This window comes from Ambystoma mexicanum, chromosome 14, assembly GCF_040938575.1.
Source record: "Ambystoma mexicanum isolate Mex_15411 chromosome 14, UKY_AmexF1_1, whole genome shotgun sequence".
Classification (NCBI taxonomy): Eukaryota; Metazoa; Chordata; class Amphibia; order Caudata; family Ambystomatidae; genus Ambystoma; species Ambystoma mexicanum.
The window spans coordinates 628,413,121-628,432,542 of record NC_090940.1 but is presented as its reverse complement, the minus strand read 5'-3'; the positions used below and the strand labels follow the sequence as shown (position 1 = coordinate 628,432,542).

Genomic DNA, 19,422 nt, shown 5'->3' with positions numbered 1-19,422 from the left:
GAGGAAGTGTAGGAAGGAGATATTGCTAGTCTTTCTGTATGAGCCATTTGATTAGGTGCTGCCTGAATTTGGTGAAAGTTTGGTCTGATCTTAGCGTATGAGGTAAGAAGTTCCATAGTTGTGCTGACCTGACTGGGAGGCTGGAGCCTCCAATGGTAGATAATTTGAAACGTGGCACTTGAAGACAGTTAGAGTTCACTGTTCTTGAGGGTCTAATTGAGGTTTTTCTGATGACTCGTTCTGTTAGGTATCAAGCGGCTTTCTTGTTTAAGCATGTGTGGATGAGGGACGCAGTTTTAAGATCGATTTTTTCTTGGGCGGATAGCCATTTATGTTTCCTTCTTATTTCGGAGAGGTGTTCTCTTCATGGAATTCTTAGAGCAGCTCTAAACGCATTATTTTGGAGTACCTGCATTTTATTGATGATGTGTTCATTCGCCCCTATGTATAAGGCATTATAATAATCAAGTTTTGATAAGATGAGGGCTCTAGATAAGATCAGGCAGCTGTTTCCCAGCGCGTATTAATGTGCATGTGTATGCTGTGGACGATGCCAGGGAGTTGACTTGTTCGGAGAACGTTAGGGTTGAGTCTAAGTAAAAGCCTATGGTTTTTACTTCTCTGGCGACATTAATAGTATTCCCATCGATGATGAAAGACGAGTAGTCATGACCGAGCTTGGTGAGGTGAGATGCGGTGCCCAGGATGATGAGCTCTGTTTTGTCATCGTTCAGGCACAAGCCGTGATTGGCCATCCATACCTGAACGATGCTATAAACTCTGTTCACCAAAGCCAGATCTTCCTCATAATACCCAGTGAGTGGCAAGAGGATCTGGGTATCATCTGCATAGTTAGTGTAGGCGACACCCAGATGGTCAAGATTATCAAAGAGTGGCTTGGTGAAGATGTTGTAGAGTGTTGGCGAGACACATGATCCCTGGGGCACTCCGCATGTGATGGGTATGGGATCTGCTGCTGCCGATGGAGACCTCCTCCCAATGGGATCCTTAACCCCCAAACGTTTTGCTTTTTTTTTACATTTAAAATCAGACTTGTTTTTGCAGTGCTTCACTACAATGGCTGTTGCTCATTCGTCATGGGGAAACTAACATGTCCTCAGGCTTTCAGTACTGGGAAACATGATTTCCCTTAGTTTGCTACATTATCATTTCTGGCAACTTTATCATTGTATGAAGCATCTTACAATGCAGTACACTTTGTTTTACCCTAGACTACACCTAGAGGATTTTTAGTTACTTTAGGTGTGGCCAAGGGATAAGCTGTTGGCAGCAGTCACTTTGCTTTTTTTTTTTAGTCATACTGCGTTTAACGTGTTTGGGTACCCACTGTGGCAAGTGTCTAAGCATGGCCGTGCCACAAGATTTTGAGTTTGTCCCTTGGCCATCTATCCACTTACCCTTCTTACCCAGTGGCTGCCCAGCTCAGAGTTTGGGCAACGGTGCTGCAGACATCACCGGTCCACGTTGAGGCCCAGTACTTGGGGGAATCAACAGCTTGTGCTACAGGACTCATCTCTGCCAAGTTTTGTGGTTCCCGCATCATGGGGTATACAAATGTAGCTGTGTTACTGTGCATCAGTGTCCGTCGTCTGCAAAAGCATTCCTGTATCCATTCCTGCGCCGAGAGGGGCCCTGCATTGAATTCTTCTGCATTCTGCAACCCAAAGACATTGCACCAGCATGTGTCGCCAACCAGAGAAGTGCTTGAACCTGCAACACTTGGGTATCAGGGACCGGAGCTCAAGGTGGGACAAGCGGCCTCAAACTGCAGAAGACCTGCCAAGTCCTAAGAGGAAACTGAGTACGGGGCGAAGTTGTAATAGTACTTAGCGGAACACCCAACTCTCTTTTAGAACTTTGGTAACTTTATCAACAGCGTCGCTTTGCCACTGCTTGCTCGCACAAGCACTCAAAAGTTGCAGACACTTCTATTAGCTAGATTAACTTGTACTCTTCATTGGACCCCAGAAACCCTACACCAAATTTTCCTGTCTGACAAAACTGTGGAACTTTGGTGAACGTTTGGGCACCAGGCCCCATACATATTAGGGATCGACTTCTAAAGTTAGTATTGTGCCTCTGTGGACCTGCAGTGCAGCATACTTCCATTTCTTTTCAGGGGGTTGTTAAGTATTTTGCCCTACGCCAGTGATTGTGTGTGTATCTTTCATTTAGTCTTGAGTGATAATATAAAACATGGTAGTAGTAATTTTTCATGGTGTTATATGGACATAAATATTTGTATAACTGATTATCCAAGTGTGTTTCTCATGGACTCATTGAGGACCCTTTACAGGCTCACCACCGCTTGACACTTGACCACTCGCCTTGCTACCTTGAACTGGTTTGGCTACAGCTCCCAGAGTTGTCCCAGTCACTAAACTAGGTCGGCATTCTATAAATCTGTACCAGAGCAGAAAAATCAGTCCTAATAAGTGCCACCCCCAGCGGGACTATTGGGCATCAGTCTCACCACCCCCATACCCCATGTGAAAGTGACCCCGTGCCCCCTTCCGGGATGGGGTCATCAATGGACTGGTCACACTTGTTCTCACATACTCGGCCGTGGCAGACAGGATATAGTTAGCTTAATAAAAGTATCCCATTAGCCCCTTTGAACTTTTAAGTTAACAGAGAGAGAGGGCAAGAGAGGAATGCAAGGCAAGCTCCGCTTTCATTGAGCAGGGTAACTTAAATAGCTAGCTTTGCTACACAAGAGGCAATTTAATTAGCAAACGTACTTGCATGCAACACTGCTTATTTTATGCCTTGAAAACTTTTAGCAATGATTAAATAGGTTTTAGAAGCTGCACAGTGGAAACTAAAACTGGCTCTGGAGAGTACCAATGTCTGACACCGTAAGGGATAATGCAGATTGGATCTGATAAAGGTGCCAACTAAGGAGATGGGATGACTCCACTAGTCTAGCAAGGATCAATCCCATCATCATTAAAAATTCCAAATTTAGGTTGTACAAGGAGACTACAGGCTACATAAATGAAGTTTCTACCTACAGTGAATGGTAGAAGGGTGCAGACGTAAAACTGACATGAAGGGGTCATTGTGTTGGCTATAAACTGTCATTCAAACACTTGTGTGTATGCGCGTTATAAATGCCATATCATTCAACAGTAAACAGGAAAAGAAAACCTTAGCTCACCCTAACTCGAAGAGGGGATTTCCTGCCTCAACTGGAGTTAATGTCCAAAGCAAAAGTCCAAATGTCCAATGTCAAAATCCTAGCTTTATCCCTTACACACACTAAGCTAACTAAATCAAAAGGAGAGGTCTTCTTGGTCCAGAGGAACGACTCCCTTTCCCTGGACAAAAGGCAGTTCTGTTCATTGTAAGAGTTCCCCAATATGGTTTCAGCCACTCCTTCCCAGGCTTACAAAGTAGTTCCTTGGGGTCCCAGACCCTGGTTGGCAGCTTTGGCTTCCTCTCGCTGTATACTGCGCTGAAGAATAGCTTGGATGCATGCCAAGCTGTAGTGGGCCCCTGGCCCTGGTGTGCAGACCCGGTTTCCTCTCACCAAGTACTGTGACGAAGAAAAATAGTCTGGATGCACTTCCCAGGCTGTAGTGGGTCATAGAGGCTTGGTTCACTAACCTGCCAAGTACTGTATGGTCTTTCCATTAACTTCCAATTCTCTTTACTTGGGGGAGTCCCAGACTTGCAATCCCAGCTTTAGTCTTCCTTTCTGTGGGCTTGGTTTACTCTCCTGCTAAGCCTTCGTACAAGTCCATGTACCCATCTGCCTTCCTCACACTGCGTAGGGTCCCAGATCCTCCTTTCCCAGCATGCTGATCTGTGGGACAACCTCCTTGAACCTTCACAGCCTTCTCGGCTACCCACGTGGTGTGGTTTGCGCGAGTGTTGGCTTCCCTTGAAGTAGCAGAGGTTCGCGCGACTCCAGTAACTTCCTTGCTCTTCGGCAGCTCTGCAGACTGCTTTCTCTCGGGGACATCGTTGTCTCGCACGTACTTTCCAGGGCTATGGGGCGTCAAGTGTCTTTCTGCATGTGGGCCGTTCGGACTTCACATCCTGGACCAGCCTAGGACTCCCTCTCCCTATTGTCGACACCCGCCTGCACATCGGGCTCGCCCTGGCTCTAACCCTTCCTCCAGGGAGGGCTCGTTTGTTGCAAACCACTACAACCGTAAAAGTGATTCCATTGGTTATTCAGTATTGCGCCACGCTTCCTTCTCGTCTCAATACTAAGCGAGTGCTGATGTGGCAACTCACCACGACGACTCCTCCGCTCAGTACTCTATTTGGACTACTTTATAGAAGTGCACAGGGTATGGGGGTAAGATTGAAGAGTAAGGTGGTGAAGGAAAGGTGGGGTAACCGTGGGAGGGGGATCTGGGTCATGCGATGGGTGGGAATAGCATGTTCTCCCGATGAGGTCACTGGTCCCAAAGGGTGTTTCCCCTCCCACGATATCCACCCGGTTGGGGACTATTGGGTAGCAGCATCACCTCCCTGGCCTCATGAAAAGGAAGCAGTGATGCTAGCTTGAGATTCATCACAATGGACTAAGCCAAGTTTTGAATAGCACAACTTGCAAGTGGATGGGGAGGTACCTCAGAAATCAAACAACTAACTAGTTGAGGTTTCCGAAATTGGGATACGCATGTTCCGCAATGAAGATGGCAGATTAATTAGAAATTAGTTGCTTTTGTACCCAGAGTGCAAACATGCTGTTATGACGACAACACGAGTTTCTGATCACACAGGGCTTTTTGGAAGATGTGGCAGACACATTCACAGCTTAGTTGAGAAAGCAGAGGAGATGCTGCCGAACCAAACAGCACAAATTCACTAGACCATGCAGTCTGGTTAAATATAAAAATCATACTAAGAGGAAGATCTAAAACCAAAAACGTGTCCTTCGTCACGTCGGAGGAGACGTCGGAAGCGGCTGCTCTCGAACGCTATTGCGCGTAGACTGCAGCGTCGGTTTGACGTGAGCCAGTGAGCGCGGGTCCCTTACTCGAATCGGGAGAGTGGGTGAGAGCGGAGCTCGGAGCAGCTGTGCTGAGCAGCTGAGCGGTGCAGAGAGCTCAGAGAGGTGCCGGGTGAGGGAAGGTGCTGCCGGCTACGGACCGACAGCTAATTTGGTCCCGAGGTGACGGTAAGCACGAACCCACGAACCTGGAACATGCAAGCCCTTTGACCCCTTTCAGTATATAGGGCTGTGGGAAGCCTGTGTTGTTTTTGTACACTTATCTCTGGCCCCATCTCTCCGGCTATAAAACACGGAACAGAGTAGGAGGTTTCCGTGGAGAAGAGGAGAAGTGTGGTATCTCCTGGTACCTGCTGGCATAATTGTGGCATATGGTGGCATTTGTTGGCACGAGTTTAGGAATTGTTTTCCTGTAGAAGCCGGGCTGCGGTCCTGATTTGACATTAGTGCCACTGTGCGAATAAAAAGTTTGCAAGGCACCGGCATAAGGTACTGGAAAATATCGCCCCCTCCCCCCACCAACTATAGCACTTTGTAGATTGCCTGGGCTGGGGGAAAGAGTGCGATTGCGAGCTATACTTTACTACTCCTTATATACAGCCAGCCAGTGAGGACTGCGGGCAGTGCCTTTGACTCACTAGGCTGTGGCTTGTGCCATTTTGGAGAGTTTACTTTCCCCTTTTTGTTCCGGCTGCGCTACTTGTTTTACTTGTCGAGCAGTTAGGAGGAGCGAGTGGTGTTGGGCTTACGGAGCCCTATCTCTGGAATTTGTAACATGCCTCCGAATAAAAAGGCAGCTCAAACCAAATATAATCTACGCAAGGGTAAGGATGGGGCAGACACAGATGTCAACTTAGGTGATGATGCTAATAAGAAAGAGAAAGAACAAAAACAAAAATTGAACAGTAAAGGCACGATACCTACCTCCCCTCCCACCCCCCCAATGTTGTAGTGGAGGTGATCCCTAATACCCTGGCACAGGAGCCGGTGGTTAACTTGAGTACCAATAACATACTTGACAACACCAATGGGATCATGATTGATAACTCACTGCTGGAGCTATGCCTCTCAGTACAAAGATCATTGACTCCAGCCGTAGCCACTTCGCCAATGGTTAGGGGCGCAGGAGACATAGCGAACGAGGCAACATATCCAACGGTAAGCCAAGAGAGATTATCGATGTCTCTGAACCTTATGATCTACTCGGATATTTCCGAATCCGAGCAAAATGGAGGCTCCTCTGCTGAAAAATATATCTTGGCAGAACTACAATCTTCCATGGCATCATTACAGTTTGCTTTAAAAATTCTGCTAAAGATGTGTGGCCGTATCCTTGAAAATACAATCAACGAGGTCAACGAAGGGAGAGTCAAAGAAAGTGATCATAATCTATCAGAAGCCATCCAGATGATCACTGAACCTTCACCCCTCGAGGATCCAGATAACAGTGTGTCTAATGGTTCAGAAATTTATTTCTCTCGTAAACAACGAAGACTAGCCAAAAGGGCCCAAAATAAAAAAAATTAAAAAAAAAAAAAAGTATCAAATGTGGCCCACCCATCCTCAGAACCTGCCGAAGCTACAAAAAACACTAAAAAAAAATAAGAAAAAAAGTTGCGAGGGCAAGGAAGAGAAGGCAGACTAACCAGTTGGCTTATTACGGATAAAAACAAAGAAGTCTGAGGACGAGGAAGAAGTCCCTCCACCCATAATATCACCAAAGGAACAGGTTATTGGCAATCCTTCATCGACTCCTAACAGATCTAGACGAATCGATCAGCTGGGGACATCTAAGGGGTGATGGGGGGGGGGGGGGGGGTAATTAACTCCAATTGGTAATTAACTCTAATAGGACAGGTCTTATTAAGAACCTGTATCAAAAGCATGATCGGGATTGGCTACCGCGATCAAGCTTCCTGACTCGTCTGCATACCATCCCCCAGTTAAGAGTCCTCTCATCTGATGACTTTGAATATATTGAGCCTTTGAAGGTACAAAACACCAATATCTCGGTGGTTCATTGTAAATTTCAGACTACGGCTGACTTGCATCGTGCCCACAAACTAAATTTGCTCCAGGTGGAGGTGGAAATTGACGCAGATCCTGGGAAAACAGATTTGGAGTGTCCCAGGAAAGCGATAATTGAAACTAAGAGTACGACTCATATCCCGCAATTGCCAACAAGTAATGCAGTACAAATGGCCGACATACAGAATATTCTAAAATGGTTGGCCGATTCTCTTCCTGTAGTTCTCAAGAAAGACTGAGTAATCCCATTTCTTTCATGGAATAGCAGGGGTTTCAGCCATTTAATTAGCCAGAAGGGATCATTACCCTATATTAATAACTTTATGTGCAGAGGTTTACAAGAGGTCTGGCTGACCTGTATTGCTAGAAGGATTCACAGTGTATCAATCATTGGCTAAAAAGGGGGAACAGGGAAGACCGTACGGTGGATTATTAATTGGCATACAACACATCGCGTCAAATCTCTGCTATAGTTGGACTGTGTGATTGCTGTTGAATTGACATTGTATGTTGAGAACAAGGTAGAGAATATTTTGCTGATCAATGTGTATAACCCACCGGGGGAAACCCAAACCGAAAAGATTCAAGAGGCCTTACATGATATTATGACAAAATGGACTACTAGTGAAGGAAATAGATCAATTATGATTATGGGGGATTTCAACTGTCATATGACGGGGGTTGGCACCTCGGGTAATCCTCATTTAAAACCAAAATGTATAATGTCCCATAAGAAAGTTGAGGCAGAGGGCCTATATTGGTTGAGCTTTTTCGAACTTTGGGACAAGGAAATGTTGAATGGAAGATCTAACAGTGACTGCCCTGGACAATATACCTGGGAGGGTAACGGGGCCAAGAGTACTCGAGATTATACATTTGCAACTTCTGATATTGCAATGTGTGTTAACGACCTGAAAGTGACTATTAACAGCTGGAGTGATCATGCCGTGCTTGAATTATCTATATCAGCCACTACTGTAACTACTGCCACAAAATGCATGGGAGACTTAAGGATTAACCACGCTGCAACCCGTATTTCTTGGTCTGAACGTAACATAGCAAACGCAAAGTCTCATTCGATCATAGATTCTTATGGAGATATAGCGATTTTACAGTCGTCAATTGAGGAGATCGAGCAGTGGATCTCTTCCTTTGCCAATACACACACCTCTATAAGGCCGGGCGGGGCGGTGATTAGCAAGGGAATGAGAAACCCTTATGGAGGTAAGAGACGCCAAAAGGCGACTGAGAGCGGACATTAGGAAAGCGAAGAACCCTTCCTCCTCCTTTAAATGCTATTTGATCTTAAGGAAACAATTGTAGAATAATCATGCATGGTTAAGACAAAAGAAATATCTCAAAAAGCTTAATCGGTGGCAAGAGACCTTTAAGACCGTGTTCTAAGAATTCTCAGAACATTTGGGCGTTACTAGGTGAGGTTAGAGGAAATAGAACCAATGCTATAGTAAATCCGATAGATGCAGAAATTTGGGAACATTTCTTAAAGGAACGGAATACACTGAAGGTAGATACATACCAAGAGGCGAATTACTATAATCCACCTGGGCCACCTATCTCATATACGGTTGAAAGTCTTATTGAGAAAATGAATAAGCTAAAATCCTCAAGGGCACCTGGCCCCAATGGTATTGCTAATGTTGTTTTAAAAAGTAGCCTGGCCTTCTGGGCGGAAATTCTAAAAATCTTATTTGATAAAGTCCTATTTGAAGGCCGTATACCACAAACATGGCAAACATCCATTCTTATCCCAGTGTACAAGAAGGGCGACAAATATGACCCTGGCAACTACAGGCTATTGTCAATGCTCGATTGCACCGGTAAGCTTTTTGCCGGAAAAAGGGAAGTCCCCCGCTGTATATACTCTCTGTATATTTTAAGGCGGCTTTTGACCTGGTACAAAGAGATATGGTCTAAACTGGAGTCCCTTGGGTGCCCTAAAGGGCTGTTATACTACTTAAAACTTTTTCACCAGAACAACACCTATTCTCTTAAACTGGATCAAAAAGGTAACCTGACAGAACAAGTTATGCAAAGTAGAGGCGTAAAGCAGGGTTGCGTTACTGCTCCTACCTTATATAATCTTTTTACGTAGGATTTGCCCCTGGCAATTGGTAAGGCTCATAATTGTCCTCCGAAGATTGGCGATAAGCATTGTCCAGTCCTCGCGTACGCTGATGACCTGGTAGTACTAGATAACACCACCAGCGGGTTGAGGAGATCTGCGGATGCCCTATGGACATACGCTCTTCGCAATGGTCTTGAAATAAACCGACAGAAAACCCAAGCAACGGTGTTTTCTAATAAAAAAATAGCTTGCATCAGATTGTTGGTCCAGAACGTTGAAATTCTGTACATTCCAAATTATAGGTACCTAGGAATTGATGTCGAAACGGTAGGGGATTATGTGCATTGTAAACAGCATAGGAAAATCAGAGCGGCCCAAATAACTTCGTTGGCTTACCGTTTTGTCACCACTCAGTCAGGGTTCTCAGTCTGGGCAGCACGGCTTCTATACCAGTAGGTCTTGGTTCCGATGATGATATATGGTATTGAAGCCCTTTTAAATATGGATTTGAACTGGCTGCAGGTTGTGGAAGGGAAATACTGGAGAAAGATCTTAGGTCTCCCAACCTGCATACCGATGGCCATTATTAGGCTGGAACTCGGGCTAATTTCTTTAAAATCCATAATACTGAAAAAAAGGGCTGAACTATATCTACTGATGGAGTAAAATGGGAAATCCTTTGGTTACCACCTTGAGAGTGGAATCTCTCAAAGAGGCTGGCATCCTTCCGCTTAAGGACAAGGTCGACCTATACTTGAGTGACATTGGATGGTATGTTCAATCTGATGGGTTCTCCTTTGAAACTAAGAGGGCACTTACAAAAAAAAAAAAAAAAAAAAAAAAAAAAAATCGGAGTTGCATGACTAGCTATCAAATTTTTCTCACTTAGAGAAATTAAAGTCCTACCAATTCACTAAGTACATAATGTATTCATATAAAGAACCACAGCCTTACCTTAATATCTGCCCAGCAGTCAGACTTAGACGATTCATTGTGTTACTTAGGATGAATCATCTAACCGTTCTGGCGTGTACAGGCATTATTAACCAGGTACCACAGTCGGAAAGATATTGCAGAATATGTCAAAATCAGTTAGTGGTTGAGTCAGGGAGGCATGTATTAACTGGTTGCCCTGAGCTATTGTCCATATACCAGGTTTACTACGGGAAATATGTACATAATCACAAATGTATCGGAATTGGCTTTCTGGTGGAGTAGTGTAAATTCACAGCACATGGGGCGCCTATTAGCAATGTACAATGTCTGGCTGGTGGTCGAAAAACGACTGGCTATCACCATTTAAGTATCAGTATGTTAAGAGCTAGCATTTTAATCATATTTGGTTTTATACAGTTCGTTAGGACTAATATATGTTATATGTTTTATATTTTTTTCATATTATTGGTTTGATTTTTATATTATTGGTTCGATTCTCTTGAATATATTACTGAATTATTTATGTATTTTATATTATGATGTGTGTAAAGTTTATCTATAAACTGTATCACAATAAAAATAAAAACCAAAAAGAGGGGAGTTCCTAGGGAATGGAGTGGGGCGTACAAACAAAGGCGTGGTCAACTCACCAACAGTGTACCAGCTGGCATCTGTCAATTTACTGACTACCGCTTCCTGGACAAATCCTTCAGGGTTCTTCATTTCAACAGTTGCACCAACCTGGAAGTTCACAAAAAGCCTTAGTTTAGCAATACAACACAAAATAGGGCATCTGTAAGACACTTGTTCCACTTTACTGTAATGTAAAGTGGTCTTCTACAGCAGAACATTTGAGCCCCTTGCTGGCAAGAGGTGGGGATGGGGGGCCAGCAAGGTCACAGCCCTGGGTACTTGCAGGTGCAGATTGGAAGGACCTATTTTCTGCGAGCTTCTAGCCCGTTCCTAAGGAGGGCACTTGGGAAATGTTTAACCGAGAGGTTGGCAACTTGCTCACTCCTGCCCCTCTGAATACCTCCCCCAACGTTGCAATCCTGCTTGAATTACTGTAAAAAGGTGTGCCAGGAAAGTGCGTGGGGTAGGGGGCCGGAATGAAGGGGGTACAATGGGAGAAGTGGGGTAGACGCCAGCACAGCTCCGTCTGAGTGAATCTGAGTTTTGACAAGTTGCATGTATAATGCAAGATGGGAGAAGGACATGGCCAGCAGGTCCAAGGGGAGTGAAGTCATGGATCCTGGACGGAGGAGATTATCAGGCCAGGGGCACATGGTTCAAAGAAGCACCGACACACATTATATATATATTTATATAGAAACAAAAAAGAAAGAAAATGGAAGCGGAATACCGCTTCCTTGACGGCACTCCTCCTCAATTATAAGAATCATCCAGATACGTCAAAAAAGGATCTCCATCAAACGTCCTTTATTTGTTAAGTACAGTGGACAAGTTGCTCCGGAGAGAACAAAAAACAACTACGCGTTTCACCCGAAAGGGCTTCGTCTGGTTGTAAACATAAAATGACAGGCTTCTCATTAAAACACTTGTGCATTGAGAAAAAAGTCCTTCTTTACTTTCCCTTAAGTTTCCCTCTCAGACCCAATGCATGTTTCTCTGAGTGACATCTTGGAATGGTAAAAGGTATATACATATATATCTTACATCCAATGTGTTACTTTTAAAGATGCTGCAAAAATAGCCACCTAGATACTCATAGGCTAATGTATTATCCCCATATCAATAAAGTTCATTGTGCAATATGACAATGTGCGTTTCCACACTTTTGAAAACGTTCGTGCTGTCATAGATCATGTATTACCAAGATCTCCAAAATATGACCAAACATTCGTTTGAGAGAAAATCACTTCCATTTAAATTACCACAGCATAAAATCTTAAATGCCATTACCAAAGTGCAAAGTGCATTATAGCTGCCAATATTTTCATTTTATTATCAAGTTTCTAATATCTTGAATAAAGTTCTTAGTGCATAATAGCATCGATTAAAATACTATTGGCAACAAAATTGTCTCCCAGTATTACAGGGGGTAGAAAACAGTCATTTTCCATCCTTAAGAATAGAATACAATAGGCATCATAATAATCAATATTTCATCCCCTCCACTGTTGCTTCAATGCTGGGTAAAGTGCATTATGCATGATAGCAGCAAATATTCTATGTTATACAAGTGACTTATGGTACAAAAAAAGTGCTAGGTGCCACATAACAATCCTGCCAAGGTTTACACTGTTTATAAAAAAGTGTTCCTATTTAAGTAAAGTGCTTAGTGCATTCAGTATATAACTTAACTAGGATGTTTATAAATACATTATGCTTAATCATAGCAAATATTCTGTGTCATATAAATGACAAATGTTACAAATAAAGTGCTTAGTGCAACATAACAATTTTGACACAGTTTTCACTGATTATAAAAGTCTTCTCATCAGAATATAAAGCTTAGTATATGCAGTATATAACTTAACTATGATGTTTATAATTACCATGTATAATAAAACACAATATTCATGCCATAGTTTTCCCTGATTAAGAAAAATGCTTCTTTGGCCAAATTAAGGTACTTAATGCTTTCGCTATATATGGTCACTCCTTAACCGGAGGAAAGAAAGAGGCGCCTAGGGGACAGGGGAGGGTACACACACACGTTCATCTTGATCTCTTTCAGGTATCCTCCGAGGGCAATTTTCTCTATTTTGTGTATCCTTGGCCTGTTTTGGATTATTTTACACCTTATTTAACTGGTGTTCTGTCTATTTGCCTTAGACTTATCTTTGTCTAATTTTTTAGCTGTTGCAGCAAGTCTCGCTCGGACCTGAGCTCTTCCTTGTTTTTCTCGATCTTTTGGGCAGTCCTTTTTGGTTTTTTTAAATTCCCTTCTCTTCCACCTTCTTTTTCATGCTGTTACACAGTTGCTCCCCCTTGACTTCTACATTTCCATTCACCATTGTTGTCTTTTCTCGCTATATATTTGCTATCTTTTATTTTTCCCCGTCTATGTTAGAACCACGACCTGCCACTGTGTACATTTTTTCCCCCTTTTGTTTCTTGTTAGCCATGGACCATGTGATTGTATATATGTCAATGCTACTATTCTGTCTTTGCAAGTTTGCACAGTCTGAGGTTGCTATATATTGTTTTTATAACGATGATACTTTGCAATTTTGCTCCTAATACTTTTAACATTCTGGCCTGATACATTTGCACATTATTAGGCTGCTATGCACTCGCACTTTATTCCATTTTTTAATGCGGCCAGAATGTTGTATCATGTTATTTGTTATCTTTTATATGTATATATTGCAACCTTGCCTTTGCACATTGTGCTCCACTATGTTGCTGCCATTATTGCTTGCACTTGCACTTTATTTAATCTATCAGAATGTCGTATTTTTGCATTACTGCATTTATCAGAATGTTGCATCTTCGCATATGTCGACATTGTCAATTTGGTCATGCATTTTTGCACATTACTTTGCTGCTACATTTGCTTGCACTTGCACTTTACTACGTCCTGTTGGTATTAGACTATCTTTACCATGTTTAGCCATGGCTTTCAGATTTCAATATGGAATCCCTGGAATATGGGGTTACGCTATGATCTGGTCTATCGTCATAGATGGGTTTCGTCTGTTGTGGGGACTAATTACATTCACTAAACTGTGTATAGATATATTTTTTATTTTTTGATTTGTTAATTGTGTTTTCATTGGAAATCACATTGGTGGAATTATGAAGTTTGGGTCTTGGTGCTATGGAATGGGTGCTCTGGTCAATATGGTTTGGACACTTCGTCCTTACTGCTCCCCCTTTTTCCTTTTCTACCTTCGTGTTTAATTTTTCACATTGCTGGCCATCCTTACCTTTCTATTCCATCATGGCCGCCACCCTTTCCAGTTTTCCAAGCACCCATTTGGCTTCATTGAAACTGTAAAAGGACTGCCTCTATCCAACTACTAATGTCCTCAGGTCTGTTTCATCACGTGATCAAGCACTCAGTCAGTGCGAAACGCGTTGTGTGTGGGTCGCGCTTAAGGGCGTCCTGCCTTCCAGACGTACTTTTTAATTATGTCTCTGCATTTTGTATGACATTAAATCCTTTTGGACCTTACTTCGTTGTGAGCTGTGCTTTCTTTTTTCATGTCTATGGCCTTCTAAGCCGCCGCGGAGAGTGCAGTGTATACACACACACAAAGGCAGAGATATGTCTTCAGTAAGGCAAGCACTATACATTCATTAACACAATGAAAAAACAAATGGATTATACAGCAAGTAAAACCACATTTGTAAATACTTGTAATACTTTATTTCAAGAAGGATGTTCCGAAACAACACCAACAGAGAAGGTAATTACCTGCAATTCCTTTACAAAGGCTTTAGTAATAAGACTGATTGGCCTTGTGGACAGATGTATAGAAGACCAACCTAGTACAGGGACAACTCGGGGAGCTGTAGCCCAACCAATACAAGGTAGGTGGACTAAGTCTCAAGAGGTGGTGCGTTTGTAAGGGGTCTCAGATGAGTACACAGTGCAAAGTCAAGTTATACAAATACTTATTTATGGCCATATAAACCTAAGAAAACATGACCAACAGGTAATAACACACTAATACATATATGCAATCACTGAGTAGGGCAAAATACAGATGAGACCCCTGTAAAGGAAGGAGAGTATTAGCATAAACACAGCAAGTCCACAGAGATACAATACCAACTTCAGTCTATCCCCAAGATGTATGGGGCATTGTGCCCAAAATATTGTTACACAGTTTTGTGAGGCTGAAAGAAAATTAAGATAGGGTCTCGGGGTGGTGGTAGAGGACACGTTGTTGTAACTAACAAGTGTCCGCAGCGTTCTGAGTGCTTGTGCAAACAAGCAATTGCAGAGCCAATCTATCATAAAGGTTTCTAAAAAGTTATCAAAATTATTAAGAGGGACTTAGGGGTTCAGGTAAGTAACGCTACAACTCACCATACATACTCCGATTCTTCTTACGACTTGGCAGGTCTGCTGGAGAGGGTCCTAAGTCGCTTTTCCTGCACGGCCGTCAGCTTCAGCCCTTGATGCCCATGGACAGCAGGATCAAGCACTTCTCCGGCCGGCGACAAATGCAGGTGCAAGGTCTTCAGGTTGGAGAATGCAGCAGAACTCTATGCAGGGTCACTCAGCACTGGAAGCAGAAAAGCAGTCGGGACAGCCACCGATGCACGGCAACAAGAGGATTCACTTGCCGCAGTCAACTTTTGCCTATCTCGGGTCCCCTTGATGCTAGGACCACAACATTTCGCTGAAGTCTTATTGCGCAAGCTGAGGAGCCCTGAAGTTCCAAACCTCAACTTGGAACTGCAACGTCTGCCGCACGGTAGCCCAAACTCTAAGCTGGTCAGCCACTGGGTGGTCCAGGGGCACTTCGACAGCTCTTTGTAGAACTCCGAGCATGGCCATGTTTGGACAATAGCCACAGTTTGTAACCATACGCAGAAGTTACACCAAAAAAAAAAAATTAAAAAAAAAGACTAAATTTAGAAGTAGGAATAACTAACGTCTGCCGCTAGCGTGTCCCTAGGCACACCTAGAGTAACCGAAAATCCGCAGAGTTAGTTTAGGGAAAAACAAACAAAATAAAAAATAAAGTGTACCCCAAGCAGTGAGAAAAGGTTCCCGAAAGTGGCCACAAAGTAGCGGGAAACAATGTTTCCCAGTACTGACAGCCTGAAGGACAGTTCAGTTTCCCCATGACAAACAAGCAAAAGACAGCGTAGTGAAGCTGAAGGCTTCAATGCACTGCAAAAAGAGCAGGTCAGATTAAAAAATATAAGTAAAAGGTTTGGGGGTCTAAAGAAATGGGAGGGAAAGATTTCGAATTACAGCACCTTTTCTAACAGTAGTCCATCTCCATCTAGTTATGAAGTCTTCCAGGGTCAGATCAGATTGTAGGTCTATTCAAGCAGATATAGGAAAGCATTCCATAGGAAACCTTCAGTAGCAAGTAACAATTCTTCAGGTTCAGGGACTTCGAAGAAGGCTCCCTGTGGGGCACACAGGCATTGGGCCTGGGCGAGCATGTATCAGCGAACTCCTAAACACAAGAAAGGCAACCTCCACAACACAGGAGCAGCGAAACAACTCTAGGCAAGTTCTACCTAGAGACTCACATTACTGTAAACGTGAAGATGAAGTATTACTGAGCCCTCACAGTGGAGCAGCAGCTGACCCGGTCACCAGATTCTTGGTCGTGGAGATGAAAGAAGGGACACTGGATTGAATCTTGCAGCAGTAGTTTAGTGGAGGGACTCTGATCCAAGGATTCTTTGCGGTTCTGTGCTTTTGGCACCCTTTTCAAGACACTAGTGAAGAATGGTAACCACCCGGTCGATTCGCCTCACTTTCTTGGTCCAGCACCCTGGTGAGGAGACTTCAAGGTGTGGAATCTTGCCTCTGGAGGTCCGGAAGGAGTCCAAAGTTTCAGGAGCATTCATTCTTCATAAGCTGATGCACTGCACAGGAGCCACCAGTTCCAGGGTAATGACCGTTTGCAGCGAGTGAACGTCACAACTCGCGATGGGATGGTTTGAAATGCATGTCGCCTCAAGACTGACAGAGAAAGACCTCTTCTGGGCTCACAGTCTCTTGGAAGGAGGGGCCGTGCAGCAGCGGTTACTCAGAAGTCAACTCTAAGTGACCGAGGACGTCTCTCCTCTTCTGCCTCATCGGTTCTTCCGTTCCAGTCCTCACCTTTTATGGAGGAACCAAACCATACAGCATGCATGCTTCCATGCAAACTTGGTTGGGGGCTGTCCCCAAGGAACAGTCAGACACCAAGTTCGGACTGGGTGCAAGCAGGCACGCTGGAGGACAAAGACCTGTGGAGTTTGAGTCCTCAAGCTTTCTGTCCTCATTGATGCACCTTTGGGCAGGTTTCACAAAGAGATCCTGGCGAAGACAAGACAAACAAGGACCTCCTCCACCGTGCACGGTAAAAGAAGGACCAAGAAAGAACATACCATTGTGAGCTGGTGAAAAAAAGACGGAACCATTTTGGAGAAATGGTGTCCCATGTGTCCCTTAACACAGCTGTAAAATACCCCATCAGCAGAAAATGGTGAAAATAAAAAACGGTGAATGTGCATTCGGCATGTTATTAACGGTTGGGATAAACCCCCAGGTATGCCAGTAGGAGTTTGCAGACTCTCGGAAGGCCCAACACCTTCCACACGAGGAACGCAAGACTCAGTCAAGCGACAAGTTTAAACTGCAGTTTATTACAATCAAAACCAACAGGGATCAGTACAAGGACAGAAGAAAATCTGGACATCCACAACTCCTGGCTCGCAGGCCAGTTTTGACCAAAAATTACGTCAGTGACATCACAACCTGGGCCCTACTCCAGAAAACCCATCACTATCTGGGATTGGCCGTCAGGAGCTTAATAAACTATATGATCCCAAAACATGTTATTCTACTGGCTCTCGCATGTCAGCTGGCTGGCCTGGTCCATCCCCAAATCATTATCTATAACAAAGTTGCAGTGTGAGGGTCTTACCATTGGTTCTAGTCTGTTACTACCCACCCCTAGGATACTGAACTGTGGTTGGCTAGAGCTGACATCGGCAGGCCTGGGATCCGCAAAGGTTCTCAGCTCTTGGTGTACCTTCAAGTTAATAAAAACGACTGTCTGCATTGTGACTTGTGTGTACCACCTTAGACTATGAGAGTGCTTGTTCATCTCTCGCCACACTTGCCTCACATTCTAACATCTTTGTGGCAAGCTTTGGCTTGGCAGCGTGAGATCAGATCCCTTTGCCAGCGCTGGTTGCTGCCCATTGTCCGAGTCGGCCAGGTAAGTGTTCGAGACAATGATTTGGAGCTCTGAATTATGAGGAATTATTCACATTTATTGCAGCTGGTGTTACTGTCGTATCTGGTGGCATTAGCAGCGGGTCCGGTCTCACTTTTGCTCTTGTCCAGCCTGAAGTCAAATGAGCTCAGCTATTGCGGAGAACCGTTGTAATTTTCCTGAACCATTATGCGGTTCCTACAGTGTGTATGCTATTCTATATTCTCCATAGGTTAGTCACACTTTGCTCCGTCAGGTCCCGTAGGTGCTCCGGTAGTTCATAAGGTTATTTGCAGATAAGCATCTGCAAGCTTCCCTCAGGATCTCTTGCCTCTTGCGGTTGCTGCGTTTAGCCAATGGCAAAATAATAAAGCAATGACAGCATGTATATGTATCTGTCCTTATAGAACTGTATGCTCGTGTTCATGTATTAGAGTGTGTGTGTCCCGATGTACGGATGGCACGTGTGCTTCATCTCGAACGCTGCCAAGTCGTGGTGTCTCCATCGCCAGTAACATGGCTTCTTAGCGCTTTTGTATTCGTAATTGTTTGCATTTATTTGCAGCGCACATAACCCGTAGGCATCTCATTGCTGAAGGGCAGGTCATTTTATAACGTGCTTGTCCGTCTACCCCCCTCCCCGCCCCTCCCGCCCAGTGCAGGTCCGGGATTCGAACTTGCGTTTGCTCATCGTGGTCTTGCTTCCAAGACCCACGTGTTGCCACAGAGCTAGCCTCCCGTCTTTAATTGGTACGGTCAATTGAGGTCGCTTTAGTTGCAGCCCGGGATTCCTCGTCCAATCTGGGGTAGATTTGTACCGCTCCTGGCCTATAGGGCTGGTTGAGGGGGTTACCTCTCGACATACTTGTCTATTGGAGCACTAGGAACTGGTTCGAAATAGTATGGGTGTTCAAGGTACCTTCTGGCCTGCTTATATTTATTTATTTTAATTTTTTTAACACGCCAACATGCCCGTGGGCCTCATCATGTATCTTAGGAGAGATAAATCCATCCCATTTTATTGAACAGGGATTAGTGGGTGTCTGCTGCATCCAAAAGGAGGAATGAAAAAAATGCAAATTTTAAAAAAGCACCCTGCAACGGTAGTCACTACACATTTTAGGCAAGGTGCAAGAGGAGTATCGGCCAGAGAGAAGGTAAGTGGGGAGCAGGGGTCGCGGATAGGTGAAAGCAAGATCAGATAATTCTTTTATGCAGTTTTCTGCTTTTGCACGTGTGCTGCGTTCATTTTCGATACGGTTATATCGTGTATGTCCATGAAAATACATCCTGCAATGTAAGTTTCACAAAAATCATAGAAAATGAATCCACTGCCACCAGCCACTCAGATTGGTTACTGATCAAAAGGATACAAAATATATCCCCTACCTTGGAACAGGTGTTCAAGGAAAATGTCCAAGTAAAAATAAAAAATAAAAACAGCCCAAACGGTTTCCATCAACACTGCATAGAAAGTGGTGTACCGCAATAATAAACAGATGCCATAAAAC

The 19,422-nt window shown here is 43.9% G+C and overlaps 1 protein-coding gene across 1 annotated transcript in view; it reads right to left on the bottom strand.

Annotated features, from left to right (window-relative positions):
• Positions 1–19,422, bottom strand: part of ARID4A (AT-rich interaction domain 4A) — a 275,404-nt gene that overhangs the window by 223,738 nt on the left and 32,244 nt on the right. Inside the window, exon 5 of the mRNA XM_069638092.1 lies at positions 10,691–10,781. Coding sequence (XP_069494193.1) covers positions 10,691–10,781 — 91 coding nt within the window. The remainder of the gene's footprint in view (positions 1–10,690; positions 10,782–19,422) is intronic.